The 17,897-nt window shown below is 51.3% G+C and overlaps 1 protein-coding gene across 2 annotated transcripts in view; it reads right to left on the minus strand.

Annotated features, from left to right (window-relative positions):
• Positions 1 to 1,733: 1,733 nt before the first annotated feature.
• Positions 1,734 to 17,897, minus strand: part of LOC132389349 (P2Y purinoceptor 3-like) — a 33,249-nt gene continuing 17,085 nt past the window's right edge. Inside the window, exons 1-2 of one of the 2 annotated variants that reach the window (XM_059961861.1) lie at positions 9,215 to 9,343; positions 1,734 to 4,327 (exon numbers count right to left, since the gene is read on the minus strand). In XM_059961861.1, coding sequence (XP_059817844.1) covers positions 3,215 to 4,264 — 1,050 coding nt within the window. In that variant the 5' untranslated portion in view covers positions 4,265 to 4,327; positions 9,215 to 9,343 and the 3' untranslated portion in view covers positions 1,734 to 3,214. Of the gene's footprint in view, positions 4,328 to 9,214; positions 9,344 to 17,897 lie in introns of those variants that run through there. The other variant, XM_059961860.1, reaches the window with a different exon arrangement.

Genomic DNA, 17,897 nt, shown 5'->3' on the forward strand with positions numbered 1-17,897 from the left:
CTTGTGGTATCTCACCACCCTCAGGTCCTGGTATTCCCCCTCACCTGAAACCATGCCCTCCAGTTTTAAACTCCCCTGCGCTGGGGAAAAGACTGCGACTGCTCACCTTATCCACGCCCTCTCATGAATTTAGGCCTATTGTGCACATTATGACTGTCCTTAGACTTTAGACCAATCCCTCACTCAGCTGTTGGTCCACACTCCATTTTTTTATATACACATTGGCAATATTTACAATACTTATCAATCGGGTAGATAATTTTAAGGCAGTATCACATAATCCTTAACCTCCTTACCAATCAAGAACCTATCTCTCTCTGCCTTAAATACGCCCAATGACTTGGCCTCTGCAATTGTCTGTTGCAACAAATCCCTCAGATTCACCACCCTCTGGCTGAAGAAAGTCCTCCTCATCTCAGCTGTAAAGCCTCCAAGAGGAACACAACCTTGTAAGGTTTGGAGGCTTGAGAGCCTCAATGACCCGGAGAGCCATGTTGGCTGGAGTCAGGGTCTTGTGCTTTGGCTCTTGGTAGGGTCACCCATGCCAAACAGGTCAAAGGGTAGAGGTCAGACTAAGAGTGGTCCACCAGTCCTCCAGGTTTGGGGGTTCAGCTCGGGGCTAACAACCCTGACTGGTAAACAAAATTGTTACGGAAACAGCAACTACAACTGAGTGTGACGTTGTTGTACAATCCTTCTACAGCTGAGTGTGACGGTATTCCTGAGTCTCCACCCGGAATGTGTGACTGACAGTAGTGAAAACCGAGCTTCTGACATGATGAAGGAAGCCCTGAACACCACCAGAGATAGAGGACCTTCATTGCTGCCCCTAAACATCAGTAGCGTAATGGGCAGTAAGTCAGATCTTTATTACGTGTCCATGGATCCTGGTCTCTCCTACTGATGGAAATGTTCTCTTCATGTCCCACTCATCCATATGGCATGGTTTTCTCAGTATGAGAACGCTTTGAGGTCTAACCCTAACAGAGAAGGCCATGAAGTCATTGAGTCAAACTGTGTGGAAACAGACCCTTCGGCCCAACTCATCCATGCTAGCCAAGTTGTCTGCCTGACCTGGTTCCACTTGTTTGTGTTTAGCCCATATCCCTCTTTAGACAGGGGTTCCCAACTCCCCCTCAGGAAAATCCACGTTATTAAGGCCCCTCGTGATTTTATAAACCTCAGTAAGTTCATGCTTCAGCCTCCTGCCTGCCTGGGGAAAACGGTGCCAGCCTCTCCTCTGTTCCAGGTTGTTACCCCTGAGCTGGGTCGTGTGGGACGAGCCTTGGCTGCAATGCTTCCACATCAGAGTCTTACTATGGGAGCAGAATTAAGCCATTCAGCCCATTGAGTCTGTTCCACCATTCAATCACAGCTGATTTGTTCTTACCCCATCCCTGTAACCCTTCACCCACCTTACCAGTCAAGAACCTATCCCTCTCTGCCTTAACTATATCCAACGATTTGGCCTCTACAGCAGTCCGTGGCAACGTATCCCACAGATTCACCACACTCTGGCTGAAGAAATTCCTCCTCATCTCAATTCTAAAGGACCATCACATTTTTCTACATCCTTGAATCCTGGGCTCTCCTACTGAACAAAACATCTTCTCCAGGTCCACTTTCAGTACCTGGGATGTTTCTGAACTCCACCCAGACTTGGGTGCTTGTGGAAGCGGAAGGTGAAAACCCAGCGGGGGTTGAGGAGACAGAATAGCATACATCAAATAATCCACATTTCATACTTCTATTTATATAATACATAGATTGTGTAAGGTTATCTTTTATAATACATTTTCCCTTCAGAAGGTTAATGATTAGATCTCCCAAAGGGTAAGCATTTCAGAAATCAAAATTGACAGAGTCCTGTTGAGCAGGGGTCTGTCTGCTTCAGGGTTAGGTGAACACCATATGTCCCAAGTCTGGTACTGGTCACACACCCCCTCCCCACCCTCTATTGAAGGTGACCCAGTCTGTGGGCAGGTGGGTTCAAGGGTGAGTCAACCAACTCGGCGATAAACAACCTCAGGCCGATAAAACATAAGCACTGAAGCTTCACATTTCCCTTGGCTGAATCCAAGACAGTCCGTGAGCCAAGAGTCCGAGGCTATGTTGATGCTCCTTCTCTCTCTTTATCCGAGTGATGAGGTCAAGCCCCCACTTCAGAGCCTTGTCCACGAGGAGGTGTTGACGCTGCTTGAAGACACAGCGTTTGGAGTGAGGGAACAGGCTGTCTTCTCGGGATAACAAGTCAGGGCAGGAACGGAGGGTGGGGGTCCGCAGAAGGCAGATCGGCTGCTTGCCATTTGTGGAGCCCGTCTCCATCCCCCAGCACCACCAGCTCGTGTGGTTGTCCAGGAAATGGCAGCAAACGAAATGATTCCTAATCTTTAAATAATGGCTTCGTTTCACTGAGACACACTCCGGCAGTGAGAAGCTCCTCGACGCTTTGGAAGGCCATCAGTTGTGGAATCGGGTAGGGTTAGTGGGGGGGGGGGTGGGGCAGTGTGTGGGTGGGGTGGGGTGGGGGAGAGATCGGGTGTCACACCTCCAACCCCACTGGAGAGGCTGCTTCCTCCTCAACACTGGCAGTCCACACGGGGCACCAGTTAAACAGTGGCAGAGTTGGTCAGTTCCACAAGAGTCAAATTTTCATGTGGGCTATGACGAGGGAGGTACTGGGCCGTGAGTGGGGTGGGCAGGGGTGAGTGGGAGATGGTATTGGTGTGGGGGATGGGGATAGTAGCGAGAGATGGAGGAATGGTGCTGAGTGGTGGGGAATACGATGGCAGTGAGGGGCGAGGTAAAGGATGGCAGTGAGGGGTGAGGTAAAGGATGGCAGTGAGGGGCGAGGTAAAGGATTGCAGTGAGGGGCGAGGTAAAGGATGGCAGTGAGGGGCGAGGTAAAGGATGGCAGTGAGGGGCGAGGTAAAGGATGGCAGTGAGGGGCGAGGTAAAGGATGGCAGTGAGGGGCGAGGTAAAGGATTGCAGTGAGGGGCGAGGTAAAGGATGGTAGTGAGGGGCGAGGACAGGATGGCAGTGAGGGGCGAGGAACAGGGTGATGGTGACAGAAGATGGTGGTGAGAAGAGCAGCTGGCAGGAATCACCCAGGATGGAGCTGTCCGTCCACAGAAGGGGAAGGGGTTAGGCGACGGGGAGGGTGGTGGTGAGGGGAACAGGCGCCCACTGCCGTCCCTCACAAAAAGGCCGGGCTCAGGCCGGCGACGTCATGTGGTTGAAGGGCTTGAAGATGTTCCATGAGGATTTGGAGTCATCGTCCTTCTTGGGCTTCAGACAGTTCTGCGGCCACTTGTCCTTGGTGAGGAAGTAGAGCAGGGCGTTGAGCCAAGCATTGAAACTGGCCAGCGGCCTGGTGACCTTGTAGCAGATGGTGACCACCCGCTTGGTGGAGCAGGCCACGTCGGGCACTGCCTTGTTGATGAGGAAGATGGTCTTGGTGACGTGGAAGGGCAGGAAGCAGAGGGCGAAGAGCAGGGTGATAGTGAGAATGGTCTTGATGGACTTGCGCCTCTTGTCCAGGGCCGGCACCGCTGACTTGAACTGCTGGTTGTTGATGGTCTTGAAGATGGTCTTTATCACGCGAGAGTAGCACCAGGCAATGATGGAAAAGGGCAGGAAGAAGCCCACTGAGTGCAGGATGATCCCATAGGGGACGTAGTGCGGGTACTCGGTGTCTAGGGCATCGTCCCAGCAGTTGGTGACGTTGTTGGAGGTGGCCGTCTTGGCAAAGTGGAAGATGGGGCTGGTGAGGGCCAGCACCACCAGCCACACCAGCACGCACACCACCCTGGCGGTCTTCTTGGTCTCCATGGTGATGGTCTTCATGGGGTGGCAGATGCCCAGGTAGCGGTGAAAGCTGATGCAGGTGAGAAAGAAGATACTGCAATAGAGGTTAAAGTAAAAGAGGAAGCGGACCAGGCGGCAGGTGAAGGCGCCAAAAACCCAGACGTCGTGCATGATGTAGCTGGCGATGAGAAACGGCAGTGACAGGCCATACATGAAGTCCGTCAAGGCCAGGTTAAACATGTAGATCAGGGAGCAGTTCCATTCCTTCCGCCTCTTCAGGATGCTGCATATGATGATGGAGTTGAGGGCCAGGCTGAGGACGCACGTGTAGGTGTAGCACACGGGCAGGAAGACGTACTTGTAGGACTCGTCGTTGTTACAGGAGTTGGAGGTGCCATGGTGGGGGTCTTGGCCCGACCCATTTTCAACCGGCGGGCTTGTGACATTCTCGTACATTTTCTAGGTGTGGCCGCTGGTGGTAAGCATCGCCCAGCGGGTGATGGCGGGTGTCGATGGCACCTGTGGGGAGAGAGGAGAGAGGGGAAAGGTCAGAGGTGATGTTTCCATCATTTACTCATTTGCAGGACACTGTGGCAAAGGAGGGAACTCAGCAACTGATGGGGTTAAGCTGGCAAACACCAAGGCACCACTGACCAGATCACCGGTGACGAATCAGCAGGTAGGAGGGAGATTGAAAACCTGGCTGAGTGGTGCCTCTCACTCAATGTCAGCAAGTCCAAGGAACTGATTATGGGCTTCAGGAGAAGGAAACCTGAGGTCCATGAGCCAATCTTCATTGGGGAATCAGAGATGAAGGTTAGCCATTTTAAATTCTTGTGTGTTATTAATTCAGAGGACCTGTCCTGGGCCTAGCACGTAAGTGCAACCATGAAGAAAGCTCGGCAAGGGCTCTACTTCCTTAAGAGCTTGTGGAGATTTGGCATGACATCTAAAACTTTGACCAACTTCTATTGATGTGTGGCAGAGAGTATATTGACTGGCTGCATCACAGCCTGGTATGGAAACACCAATGCCCTTGAACAGAAAATATTACAGAAATTTGTGGTTATGGCCCAGTTCATCATGGATAAAGCTCTCCCTGCCATTGAGCACATCTATGAAACACTGTCACAGGACAGCGGCATGCATTCTCAGGGACCCCCACCACCCAGGACGTGCTCTCTTCTCACTGCTGCCAGCAGGAAGAAGGCCACATTACCAGGTTCAGGAACAGTTACTACCCCTCAACCATCAGGCTCTTGAACCAAAGCGGGTAACTTCACTCAACTTCACTTGCCCCATCACTGAAATGTTCCCACGGCCCACGGACTCACTTTCAAGGACCCTTCACCTCACGTTCTTGATATTTATTGCTTGCTTTCTTTTTTGTTTGTTTATCTATTTATTATCTCTTCTTTTTGTATTTGCACAGTTTGTTATCTTTTGCACACTGGTTGAATGCCCATGTTGTTGCTGTCTTTCATTGATTCTATTATAGTTATTATTCTATGGATTTATTGAGTATGCCTGTAAGAAAATGAATCTCAGGGTTGCATATGGTGACATAGATGTACTTTGATAATAAATTTACTTTGCTTTCAAACAACCAAGTTTAGCAGGTACCTTTCTTCAACCATTCTGATATTGTTATTAAGATTAGCTATATTTGTCGCATGTACATTAAAACACGCAGTGAAATATGTCATTTACGTCAACAACTAACAGAGTCCGAGGATGCAGCCTGCAAGTGTTGTCACACTTCCGGCACCAAGATAGCATGCCCACAGCTACACACGCGTCTTTGAAATGTGGGCGGAAACTGGAGCACCTGGAGGAAACCCACGCAGTCATGGAGAGACAGAGAAACTCCTTACAGAGAGTGCCGGGATTTAAACCCAGGCTGCTGATCACTGGCGCTGTAATATATTAGGCTAACCACTATGGTCCAGTATCGTTCCTCCAGCATTTTGTGTGTGTTACTCCAGATTTCCAGAGGCCACAGAATCTCTGGTGTGTGTATATAATGATCAAGTCTAATCTAATTCAACTTTGAGCTGACAAGGAGGACATTGAGGGAGGGGTAACTGTCAATCCCGAGGTCATCAGCAGAAAGATGCAACTGCTCTAAACCGAGAGCAGTGCAGAAAAGAGCCCCTCCCACAGTGCAGCACTCTCTTCTCTCTGCCCCCCTGTAACACAGTACTCCCCCCTCACCACCCCTCCCACAGTGCGGCACTCTCTCCTCTCTGCCCCCCGTAACACAGTACTCCCCCCTCACCACCCCTCCCACAGTGCGGCACTGTCTCCTCTCTGCCCCCCTGTAACACAGTACTCCCCCCTCACCACCCTTCCCACAGTGCAGCACTCTCTCCTCTCTGCCCCCCCTGTAACACAGTACTCCCCCCTCACCACCCCTCCCACAGTGCAGCACTGTCTCCTCTCTGCCCCCCTGTAACACAGTACTCCCCCCTTGCCACCCCTCCCACAGTGCGGCACTCTCTCCTCTCTGCCCCCCCCGTAACACAGTACTCCCCCCTCACCACCCCTCCCACAGTGCAGCACTCTCTCCTCTCTGCCCCCCCCGTAACACAGTACTCCCCCCTCACCACCCCTCCCACAGTGCAGCACTCTCTCCTCTCTGCCCCCCCGTAACACAGTACTCCCCCCTTACCACCCCTCCCACATTGCAGCACTCTCTCCTCTCTGCCCCCCCTGTAACACAGTACTCCCCCCTCGCCACCCCTCCCACAGTGCAGCACTCTCTCCTCTCTGCCCCCCCTGTAACACAGTACTCCCCCCTCACCACCCCTCCCACAGTGCAGCACTCTCTCCTCTCTGCCCCCCCTGTAACACAGTACTCCCCCCTCACCACCCCTCCCACAGTGCAGCACTCTCTCCTCTCTGCCCCCCCGTAACACAGTACTCCCCCCTCACCACCCCTCCCACAGTGCAGCACTCTCTCCTCTCAGCCCCCCCTGTAACACAGTACTCCCCCTCACCACCCCTCCCACAGTGCAGCACTCTCTCCTCTCTGCCCCCCGTAACACAGTACTCCCCCCTCACCACCCCTCCCACAGTGCAGCACTCTCTCCTCTCTGCCCCCCGTAACACAGTACTCCCCCCTCACCACCCCTCCCACAGTGCAGCACTCTCTCCTCTCTGCTCCCCGTAACACAGTACTCCCCCCTTACCACCCCTCCCACAGTGCAGCACTCTCTCCTCTCTGCCCCCCGTAACACAGTACTCCCCCCTCGCCACCCCTCCCACAGTGCAGCACTCTCTCCTCTCTGCCCCCCGTAACACAGTACTCCCCCCTCACCACCCCTCCCACAGTGCAGCACTCTCTCCTCTCTGCCCCCCGTAACACAGTACTCCCCCCTTACCACCCCTCCCACAGTGCAGCAGTCTCTCCTCTCTGCCCCCCGTAACACAGTACTCCCCCCTCGCCACCCCTCCCACAGTGCAGCACTCTCTTCTCTCTGCCCCCCGTAACACAGTACTCCCCCCTCACCACCCCTCCCACAGTGCAGCACTCTCTCCTCTCTGCCCCCCGTAACACAGTACTCCCCCCTCGCCACCCCTCCCACAGTGCAGCACTCTCTCCTCTCTGCCCCCCCTGTAACACAGTACTCCCCCCTCGCCACCCCTCCCACAGTGCAGCACTGTCTCCTCTCTGCCCCCCTGTAACACAGTACTCCCCCCTCACCACCCCTCCCACAGTGCAGCACTCTCTCCTCTCTGCCCCCCCTGTAACACAGTACTCCCCCCTCACCACCCCTCCCACAGTGCAGCACTCTCTCCTCTCTGCCCCCCGTAACACAGTACTCCCCCCTCACCACCCCTCCCACAGTGCAGCACTCTCTCCTCTCTGCCCCCCCTGTAACACAGTACTCCCCCCTCACCACCCCTCCCACAGTGCAGCACTCTCTCCTCTCTGCCCCCCCGTAACACAGTACTCCCCCCTCGCCACCCCTCCCACAGTGCAGCACTCTCTCCTCTCTGCCCCCCGTAACACAGTACTCCCCCCTCACCACCCCTCCCACAGTGCAGCACTCTCCTCTCTGCCCCCCCGTAACACAGTACTCCCCCCTCGCCACCCCTCCCACAGTGCAGCACTCTCTCCTCTCTGCCCCCCGTAACACAGTACTCCCCCCTCACCACCCCTCCCACAGTGCAGCACTCTCTCCTCTCTGCCCCCCGTAACACAGTACTCCCCCCTCACCACCCCTCCCACAGTGCAGCACTCTCTCCTCTCTGCCCCCCCTGTAACACAGTACTCCCCCCTCACCAGCCCTCCCACAGTGCAGCACTCTCTCCTCTCTGCTCCCCGTAACACAGTACTCCCCCCTCGCCACCCCTCCCACAGTGCAGCACTCTCTCCTCTCTGCCCCCCGTAACACAGTACTCCCCCCTCACCACCCCTCCCACAGTGCAGCACTCTCTCCTCTCTGCCCCCCCTGTAACACAGTACTCCCCCCTCACCACCCCTCCCACAGTGCAGCACTCTCTCCTCTCTGCCCCCCGTAACACAGTACTCCCCCCTCGCCACCCCTCCCACAGTGCAGCACTCTCTCCTCTCTGCCCCCCCTGTAACACAGTACTCCCCCCTCACCACCCCTCCCACAGTGCAGCACTCTCTCCTCTCTGCCCCCCTGTAACACAGTACTCCCCCCTCGCCACCCCTCCCACAGTGCAGCACTCTCTCCTCTCTGCCCCCCGTAACACAGTACTCCCCCCTCGCCACCCCTCCCACAGTGCAGCACTCTCTCCTCTCTGCCCCCCGTAACACAGTACTCCCCCCTCACCACCCCTCCCACAGTGCAGCACTCTCTCCTCTCTGCCCCCCCTGTAACACAGTACTCCCCCCTCACCACCCCTCCCACAGTGCAGCACTCTCTCCTCTCTGCCCCCTGTAACACAGTACTCCCCCCTCACCACCCCTCCCACAGTGCAGCACTCTCTCCTCTCTGCCCCCCATAACACAGTACTCCCCCCTCGCCACCCCTCCCACAGTGCAGCACTCTCTCCTCTCTGCCCCCCGTAACACAGTACTCCCCCCTTACCACCCCTCCCACAGTGCAGCACTCCCTCAGCATGACGCCTCACGCTGGATTTTTGGGTTTGGATGTCTCTAGTGTGGTCCAAATCCAGATGCCTGGAGAGATGAGATGGTTAAGTAGTCAGTCCCCACTGGTTGCAAAGGCGAATTGTCTTCCTGCAGAGGCTGATCGAAATTTTATCAACCAGGGTGAAGCAAAGCCAAGGTTCTGAATCCTGCAGTGAGAAATGACCTGGAATTCAAATCCATTGCCCAAGAGCTGAGAGCGGGGTGAACTCAAATTAAACAGGAGCACGTAGAGGGCAATTGGATAGACCCTACGGTAAGAGTAAATACGGGTAACTAACTGGCAGCCTTGGTCCAAGACGAGGGGCTGACTGGTCTCCACTTCCGCAAATGGTGGAAAGCATTGCTTCAATCTTGCAAGTTAAAATGGAACTTCCCAAGTTACTGTAACAGACCAAGCAATGTGCTTGTTCCCGGATGGGGAAAACTCTCCTTTACTCCACCGACCCCCTCCCCCTCCCCACTTTCACCCCCTCTCTCTCACCCCTCCCTCTCCCCTTCTCCCCCTCTTCCCTCTCCTTTCCCCCCTCACCCTCTCCCCTCCTCCTTCCCCTTCTCGCCCCTCCACTGCTCCCCCTCTCATTCTCCCTCTCCCCTCCTCTTCTCTCTATTCGCCTACCTCTTTTTCCTCTTTCTCTCTCACACATGATCTTCCTCTAACTCTGCTCTCTCACCCTGGCTCTTTCAACCTTTCTACTTCCTCTTTCTCTTTCACTCTGACCTCTATCGGTCATCCTTCCTCTATTCCCACTCTCTTCTCTCTTCCTCCCTCCTCCTGGTCTCCCCTTTACTCCTTTCCCATTCCCTCTCTCCCAGCCTCTGCCTCGCTCATTTCCTTGCTTGGGCTGCAGGAAGGGACAGACCCTGTCCTGGCTCTGCTATTACACAATATTCACTGATGTATAACAGATGTAATTCACTCAGTTTCACCGTGACTACAAACTGTTAAAATGTAATCCAGTAACTTTCAAACTCGGTGGGGAGTGATCAAGATGACTGCTCAACCTTGCTTCAGAAAGAGTTTTGTTTTGTACCAATACACGGTACGCAGGGAAAGTTGGTTCAAGGTTTGTGGGATCAGTAACAGTGAAACTCTGTGGATGAAGCTTGATATTCATCGCCTCCTCGCTGAATGCAGAGTTGATTGATGTCCAATCACTGGTATGATTTCCTCCGAGGGGGTTGTCTGCTGGTGGGTCCTTGGATGAGTGTAGAGGCCGATCCTGGATCCACACATTCTGGTGCAGCGTGGGCACGAGGAAGTGGAGGCTGTGGTTAGTGTTGGGTCTTTTGGTTGCTCTTGCCTCCTTTCACAGCTGCTGCTTGCTCTCTGCGGCACAGCGGAGGTTGCTCTCACGTAGCGCAGCTCCCACCGGGGCAGATTTCCTGCAGGAATATCTATTGCGTGCAGCATCTTCCCAGTTTTTAGATGCAATGTTCAATTTCTCAGCGCAACAATGGGCTATCAGCCCATACACGTCCACACCAATCAGAATGTATATTCAAGCTAATCCCATTTCCCAGAATTTGGCCCATATCTTTCAAAACTCTGGTCCTCCTTAAACCTGTCCATATCTATCTAATGTATCTGCCACAACCAGTTCATCTGGCAGCTGGTTGCACTGATAAGGCCATTTGGCCCATCAAACCTCCTCCTATTCCTTCATGGCTGATTCATTCTCCTGCTCGACCCCATTCTCCTGCCTTCTCCCCATAACCTTTGACACCCTTACTAATCAAGAACCTGTCAACCACCACTTTAAATATACAGTACCCGATGACTTGGCCTCCATGGACATCTGTGGCAATAAATTCCACAGCTTCACTGCCCTCTGGCTAGAGAAATTCCTCCTCATGTCTGTTCTAAAGGGACTTCCTTCTATTCTGAGGCTGTGCCCTCTGGTCCAGAATCTCCCACTAGTGGAATCATCCTCTCCACATCCATTCTATCCAGGCCTTTCAATACCTACCAGCTGCTGTGTAAAAATGTTGTCGCTCAGGTTTTGAATGAAACTTTTCACCTCTAACCTTACAACTGTGTCCTCAATTTTTGAGTTATCAACCATGGATAAAGCACCGCTCATTCTGTCTATGCCCCTCATGGATTTAGGGTCACCTCCATGGTGGGGGGGGGGGGTCACCTCAGCTTAGCTTTTCCTAAGCTCCAAGGAGTAACTACACAACCTATCTAAACATTCTGTATGTCGATCCCTCGAGCCCTGCAATATCCATGTGGATCTATAGTGTATTCCCAGTTTAATCACATCTTCCTACACTCCATTGACCAACTGAATGCAATACTCTACCCGCTGGGATTCGGAGGAATGAGGGACGGTGAGGAGGGAGTGTCACGCTGTGGGAAGGGCAGTGAGGAGGGAGCATCGTGCTTCAAGAGGGACGGCGAAGAGGAAGCGTCACGCTGTTGGGGGGACTGGGGAGCCCCCGAACCTGGAGGACTGGTGAACTACTCAAAGTCTGGCCTCTACCCTTTGACCTGTTTGACACGGGTGACCCTACCAAGAGCCAAAGCATAAAGTCCTGACTCCAGCCAGCATAGAGTAGATCTCTGGATCACTGAGGCATGCAAGCCTCCGAACAACAAAAAGATTGTGCTCTTTTTAGAGGATTTGCCTATCTAAGAGTCTTTTAAATGTCCCAATGTTTCTGTCTCTACCACCAGCCCTGCATTACGTTCCATGTAGCCACCACTCTGTGTGAAAAAAACTACCCCTGACACCCCCCATCCTCCCCTCTGATCACCTTTATACCCTCTCAAATAGCTCTTGGTTCTGGCAAGACCCCAGGCCCCTCCTCAAACCTGTCACTTCCTCCTGGAGAGTCTAGGGCTGGAACTGGGGCTCTGCCTCAGCCTGTTGCTGGGCAGCACGGTACCACCGCAGTCGGTGCAATGCTCTACAAAGCAAGCCGTCGGTTCCATTCCTGCCGCTGCAGGAACATTCTCCCAGTGACCATCTGGTTCCCTCCCACACTCCACAGATGTGCGGGTTAGGGTTAGTGGGTTGTGGGCGTGACATGTTGGCAACACGCGGCGGGCTGCCCCCGGCCCATTGTCAGACTGTGTTGGTTGTTAACGCATTTCACCGTATGTTTCCTCATTCATTACGCGATCATGGTTTTCCTCGACCATGACTGTTCTTGGCAATTTTTTCCCTACAGAAGTGATTTGCCATGGGCTTCTTCTGGACAGTGTCTTTACCAGACAGGTGACCCCGGCCATTATCAACACTCTTCAGAGATTGCCTGCCTGGGGTCAGTGGTCGCATACCCAGGACTTGTGATCTGCACCGGCTGTTCGTGCGACCATCCGCCACCTGCTCCCGTGGCTTCACGTGACCCTGATCTGGGGAGGGGGAGGGGTCTAAGCAGATGCCACACCTCACCCAAGGTGATTTGCAGGTTAGTGGAGGGAAAGAACGTCTTACACCCCCTTTGGTAGAGACGCATCTCCACCCCGCCCCCCCCAATGTTTCGATGTACATGTGACAAATAAAACTAATCTTCATATCTTTTGATTTTGAATGAGCATCCCTTGTCTCAGTGAGTCCATTCTCACCCTCCCAGTGGTAAAGACTGAACAGAGTGTCACAGAATCGGGCCTTTCAGCCCGCTGAAACCATGCTGGACGTCAGACACCCGTTTATCCTACACAAGTCCCTCCACATTCTCTCCGTCACCCTCACCCCTGCATTTTCCAACTCACCCTCACACTGGGGACAATTTACAATTTGCTGCCCACTCTCTGATACAGCCTCACCCAAGCGTCCAAAAACATTTGAGATACGAGAGATTCTGCAGACGCTGGAAACCCAGAGCAGCACGCAGAACATGGTGGAGGAACTCAGCAGGTCAGACAGCATCTACGGAAGGAGATGAACAGTCGACACTTGGGCCAGGACCCTTCATTAGTCCTGGACTATTTTCAAAACGGAGAGAACATTCAAAAATCTGAGGTGCAAAGAGGCTTGGAGTCCTTGTGCAGGATGCCCTAAAGTTTAATTTGAGTCAGTGATGAGGAAGACAAAGGCAATGTCTGTATACACTTCAAGTGGACTAGAATATAAAAGCAAAGATGTAAAGCTCTGGTGAGGCCTCACTTGGAGTATTGTGAGCAGTTTTGGGTCCCTTATCTGAGAAAGGATGTGCTGACATTGGAGAGATTTAAAGGAGGTTCACAAAAATTATCCTGGGATTGAGAGGCTTATCATATGAAGAGTTTTCTTTAATGGCTCTGGGCCTGTACTCACTGGAATTTCAGAAGAATGAGGGGTGACCTCTCTGAAACCTATCAAATGTTGAAAGGCCTAGATAAAGTGGACGTGGAGAGGATGTTTCCTATGGTGGGGGAGTCTAAGAGCAGAGGACACAGCCTCAAAATAGAGGGACATCCTTTTTAGAACGGAGATGAGGAGAGATTTCTTTAGCCAGAGAGTGGTGAATCTGTGGAATTAATTGCCACAGGCAGCTTTGGAGGCCAAGTCATTTGGTATGTAGATTCTTGATTGGTCAGGGCTATGAGAAGGGATATGAGAAGGCAGGAGATTAGGGCTGAGAGGGAAAATGGATCAGCTATGATGAAATGGCGGAGCAGACTCGATGGGCCAAATGGCCTAATTCTGCTCCTATATCTTATGATCTTATGGCCTGAATCCAGGCCTGAAATGGCGACTGTTCAGATCATTCTATAGAAGCCGCCTGATGTGCTGAGCTGAGTTCCTTCGAAAAATACATTTCTTATTTATCTTGGCCTTTCCTTGTGCATTAGCAATCCCACAGAATCATCTTGGGAATCTAAAACTGTTCATTCCAGTTTACAAAAGCCACAGCAGGGGAAAAAAATGACCTTGACTTTACAAAGCTAAGTTTATGTTTACATTGCTCAAGCACAGTTAGGACTGCTGTCCCCGCCTCATGATTAAAGTGACGGGAGAGTTGTGAATCTTCTGGCAAGACTGCCAGATCCCCACGTTGTCAAAATGCTCCTGGGTAAATGGCTAACGGGAATCCGTGGCCTCTGCTGGTTAGGCAGTAACTTGGAAAACATCCCTAAGGAACAAGGGTCCACGTCTCAACCACTGCTTTAACTGCCTGGCTGCCCAGCGCCTCAGTACGTGTAAAACACATGTTTGGACAAAACACTCACTGTTCCTTCAGCAAGAAGCCAGCAATTAGCCTTCCTCTTCTTACATCTTTCATATTCTCCCCCCCCCCCAATGTCCTAGCTACAACGACATTAAGAGATATCAGACCATAAGACAGGAATATAATTAGTCCATTCAGCCCATCGAGTCTGTTCCACCTTCAATCATGGCTGATTTATTTTCCCTTTCAATTCCTTTCTCCGGCTTTCTCCCTTTCAAGGACTCTACTACTCATGTTCTCAGTATTATTTATTTATATATTAATTATTGTTATTACTGCTACGGTATTTGCACAGTTTGTACATTGGCTGCTTGTCAGTCTTTGTGTGCAGTTTTCTCATTGATTCTTTTGTATTTTTTTTGTTCTACTATGAATGCCCGCAAAAAAATGAATAGTGACATTTAAATACTTTGATAATAAATTTACTTCGAACTTTAAATTGGCCTCCTCAGCTGTCTATGCAATGAATTTCATAGATTCACCACCCTCTGGCTAAAGACATTCCTCTTCATCTCTGTTCTCAATGGACACCCCTCTATTCTGAGGCTGTGCCCTCTGCTCCTAGACTCCCCCACAACAGGACACATCCTCTCCATGTAGGCCTGTCAATATTCGATTGGTTTCAATGAAATCCTCCCTCATTCTTCTGAAATTCCAGCAAGTACAGGCCCAGAGCCATCAAACACTTCTCATACATTAACCCTTTCATTCCCAGGATCATTGTTGTAAACCTCCTCTGGACCCTCTACAATGACAGCATATCTTTTCTTAGACATGGGGTTTAAAACTGCTCATAATACTCTGTGCAGTCTGACCAAAGCCTTACAAAGCCTCAGCATTAAATCCTTGCTTTTATATTCTACTCCTCACAAGATGAATGGTAACGTGGCATTGGCCTTCCTTACTACCAACTGAACCTGCAAGTTAACTTCTAGGGACGCAGCACTCGGTCTCCCGAGTCACTTCACACCTCAGGGGGAATCTGATAGGAGAGGACAGAAAGTCATGGAAGAAAGGGAAGGGGAGGAGCTTCAGAGGGAGGTAATGGGCAGGCCAGGAGATGGAAAGGTGAGAGAGGGAAACGGGGATGGGATGGTGGGGGGGTGGGGGGAGAGACCATTACCGGAAGTTCGTGAAATCGATGTTCGTGCCATCAGTTTGGAGGCTACCCAGACGGAATATAGGGTGTTGCTCCTTCGACCTGAGTGTGGCCTCATCAGGACAGTAGAGGAGACCATGGACTGACATGTCGGAATGGGAATGGGAAGTGGAATTAAGATGGGTGGCTGGTGGGAGATCCCATTTTCTCTGGCGGATGGAGCGTAGGTGCTCAGCGATCTATGTCAGGTCTCACCGATATACAGGAGGCCACGATGGCAGCGCTCGATACTAGATGACCCCAACAGACTCACAGGTGAGTGTCGCCTCACCTGGAAGGACTACCATTCAGGGCCCCAAATAGTCCAGCCAGGTGAGGCAACACTCCACTTGTGAGTCTGTTGGGGTCATGCACTGTATCCAGCGCTGCCAGCATGGGGAGACCTGACGTAGACTGGGAGACCGTTTCGCCGAGCACTTACGTTCTGTCCACCAGAAAAATCAGATCTCCCACTGGCCACCCATTTTTATTCCCCCCTCCGCCTCCTGGTTTCACCTATCACCTTGTGTTTCTTCCTCGCCTCCCCCCCACTTGATGAGCTCTGACTCCTCATCTTTTTTTCTCCAGTCCTGATGAAGGGTCTCGGTCTGAAATGTCGACTGTACTCTTTTCCATAAATACTCTTTTCCTGACCTTCTGAGTTCCTCCAGCATCACGTGTGTTGCATCAAAATGGGGAAGAAATGTGATCTAAAAGATTGACCGTGGAATGATTGTTGGGGTGCCAGATGGGATGGTTTGAGTATCTCAGAAACTGTGATTATCATGTGATCTCCATAAAGCCATAAGATATAGGAGCAGAATTAGGCCATTTGGCCCATCAAGTCTGTTCCACCATTTCATCATGTCTGATCCAGTTTTGTTCCCAGCCTCAACCTTCTGTCTTCTCCCCATATCCTGTTATCCCCTGACCAATCACGAATCTATCAAAGCCTGACTTAAATACACGTGAAGTCTTGGGCTCCACAGCTGCTGTGGCAAAGAATTCCACAGATTCGTCACTCTCTGGCTCTAGCAATTCCTTCTCATCCTTGTTCTAAAAGGACAGCCCTCTATTCTGAAGCAATGTCCTCTAGTCTTGGACTCTCCCAGCATAAGAAGCATCTTAGTACGGGGCCGTCTTAATACGCTCGGCAGAGGATGGTGATCGGAGAAGCTGTGCCGGAGGGGATCGTTGTCGACTCAGAGGTTCGACGGACTCGGAGTCCACTGCGGTCAGGTCGCTTTCAGTGTGTGCTGTATCTGCGAGGCTGGGTTCGACAGAGCTTTCATTGTGTGCTGTGACTGCGAGGCTGAGTCGGGTGGCGCCGTGGAAGTCCATAGCGGGGATATTCCCTTCAGCCGCTGACATGGGATGGCGAGTCTGTCGGGACCCTGGGGACTTGTGGAAACTGTGTGGTGATTTCTTTTGAACTTATAGTCCTTTAACATCTTTCGACTATTTTTACTGTGCCCATAGACTGTTTTTTTTATCAATTATGCTATTGTTTGCACTGTTGTAACTATGTGGTTTTGTGCAGGTCTTGTAGCTTTAGTTTTTGGTCTTGTTTGTCTGGTGGATTTGGAGATCCTTTCTGGGGAACACGCTAAGATGGTATTAATACGCAGCAGCCTCTCCAGTCTCTGGATTGGGGATTGCCAAACGTTATGTGGATTTTCTAGTGTAGTCTGTTTTGTCATGTGCTTTTGTGATATCATTCTGGAGGAACTTTGTCTCATTTTTTAACTGCATTGCATTTGTGGTTTATGACAATAAGCTGAATCTTAATCCTTTCCACATCCACTCTGTCAAGGTCTCTTACCATTTGACAGGCTTCAAGAAGGTCTTCTGAAATCCAGTGAATACAGGCCCAGAGCCACCAAATACTCTTCAAATGACAAGCAATTCTATCCCAGAGCCATTTTTGTGAACATCCTTTGAACCCTCTCCAGTTTCAGCACATCCTTTCTAAGATAAGGGGCCCAAACCTGGTCACAATACTCCCAGTGAGGCCTCTCCAGTGCTATTTAAAGTCTCAACATTACGTCCTTGCTTTTATACCCTACTTCTCTTGAAATGAATGTTAACATTGCATTTGTCTTCCTCACCACGGACTTAACTTGCAAATTAACCTTTGGGGAATCCTGCACAAGGACTCCCAAGCCCCTTTGCACCTCAGTTTTTTGTATTTTCTCTGCATTTTGAGAATAGTCAACTCTTTCATTTTTTACCAAAGTGCATACACCTCCCAACACTGTATTCCATCTGCCATTTCTTTGCCATTCTCCTAATCTGTCTAAGCCCTTCTGTAGCCTCTTTACTTCCTCAAAACTACCTGCCCCTCCACCTATCTTTGTATTGTCTGCAAATTTAGCAAAAAACTCATCAATTCCATCATCTAGGTCATTGACATAGAATATAACATAAAAGATAATTGGGCCCAACACTGACCCCTGTGGAACAGCACTAGTCACTGGCAGCCCTTTATTCCCATCCTTTGCCTCCTGCCAATCAGCCACTGCTTTATCCATGCTAGAATCTTTCCTGTAATACCATGGGTTCTTAACTTGTTAAGCAGCCTCATGTGTGGCATCTTGTCAAAGGCCTTTTGAAAATCCAAGTACGCAACATCCACTGATTCTCCCTTGTTTATCCTGCCTGTTATT

The sequence above is a fragment of the Hypanus sabinus genome, unplaced genomic scaffold, assembly GCF_030144855.1.
Source record: "Hypanus sabinus isolate sHypSab1 unplaced genomic scaffold, sHypSab1.hap1 scaffold_542, whole genome shotgun sequence".
In the NCBI taxonomy this organism is placed as follows: Eukaryota; Metazoa; Chordata; class Chondrichthyes; order Myliobatiformes; family Dasyatidae; genus Hypanus; species Hypanus sabinus.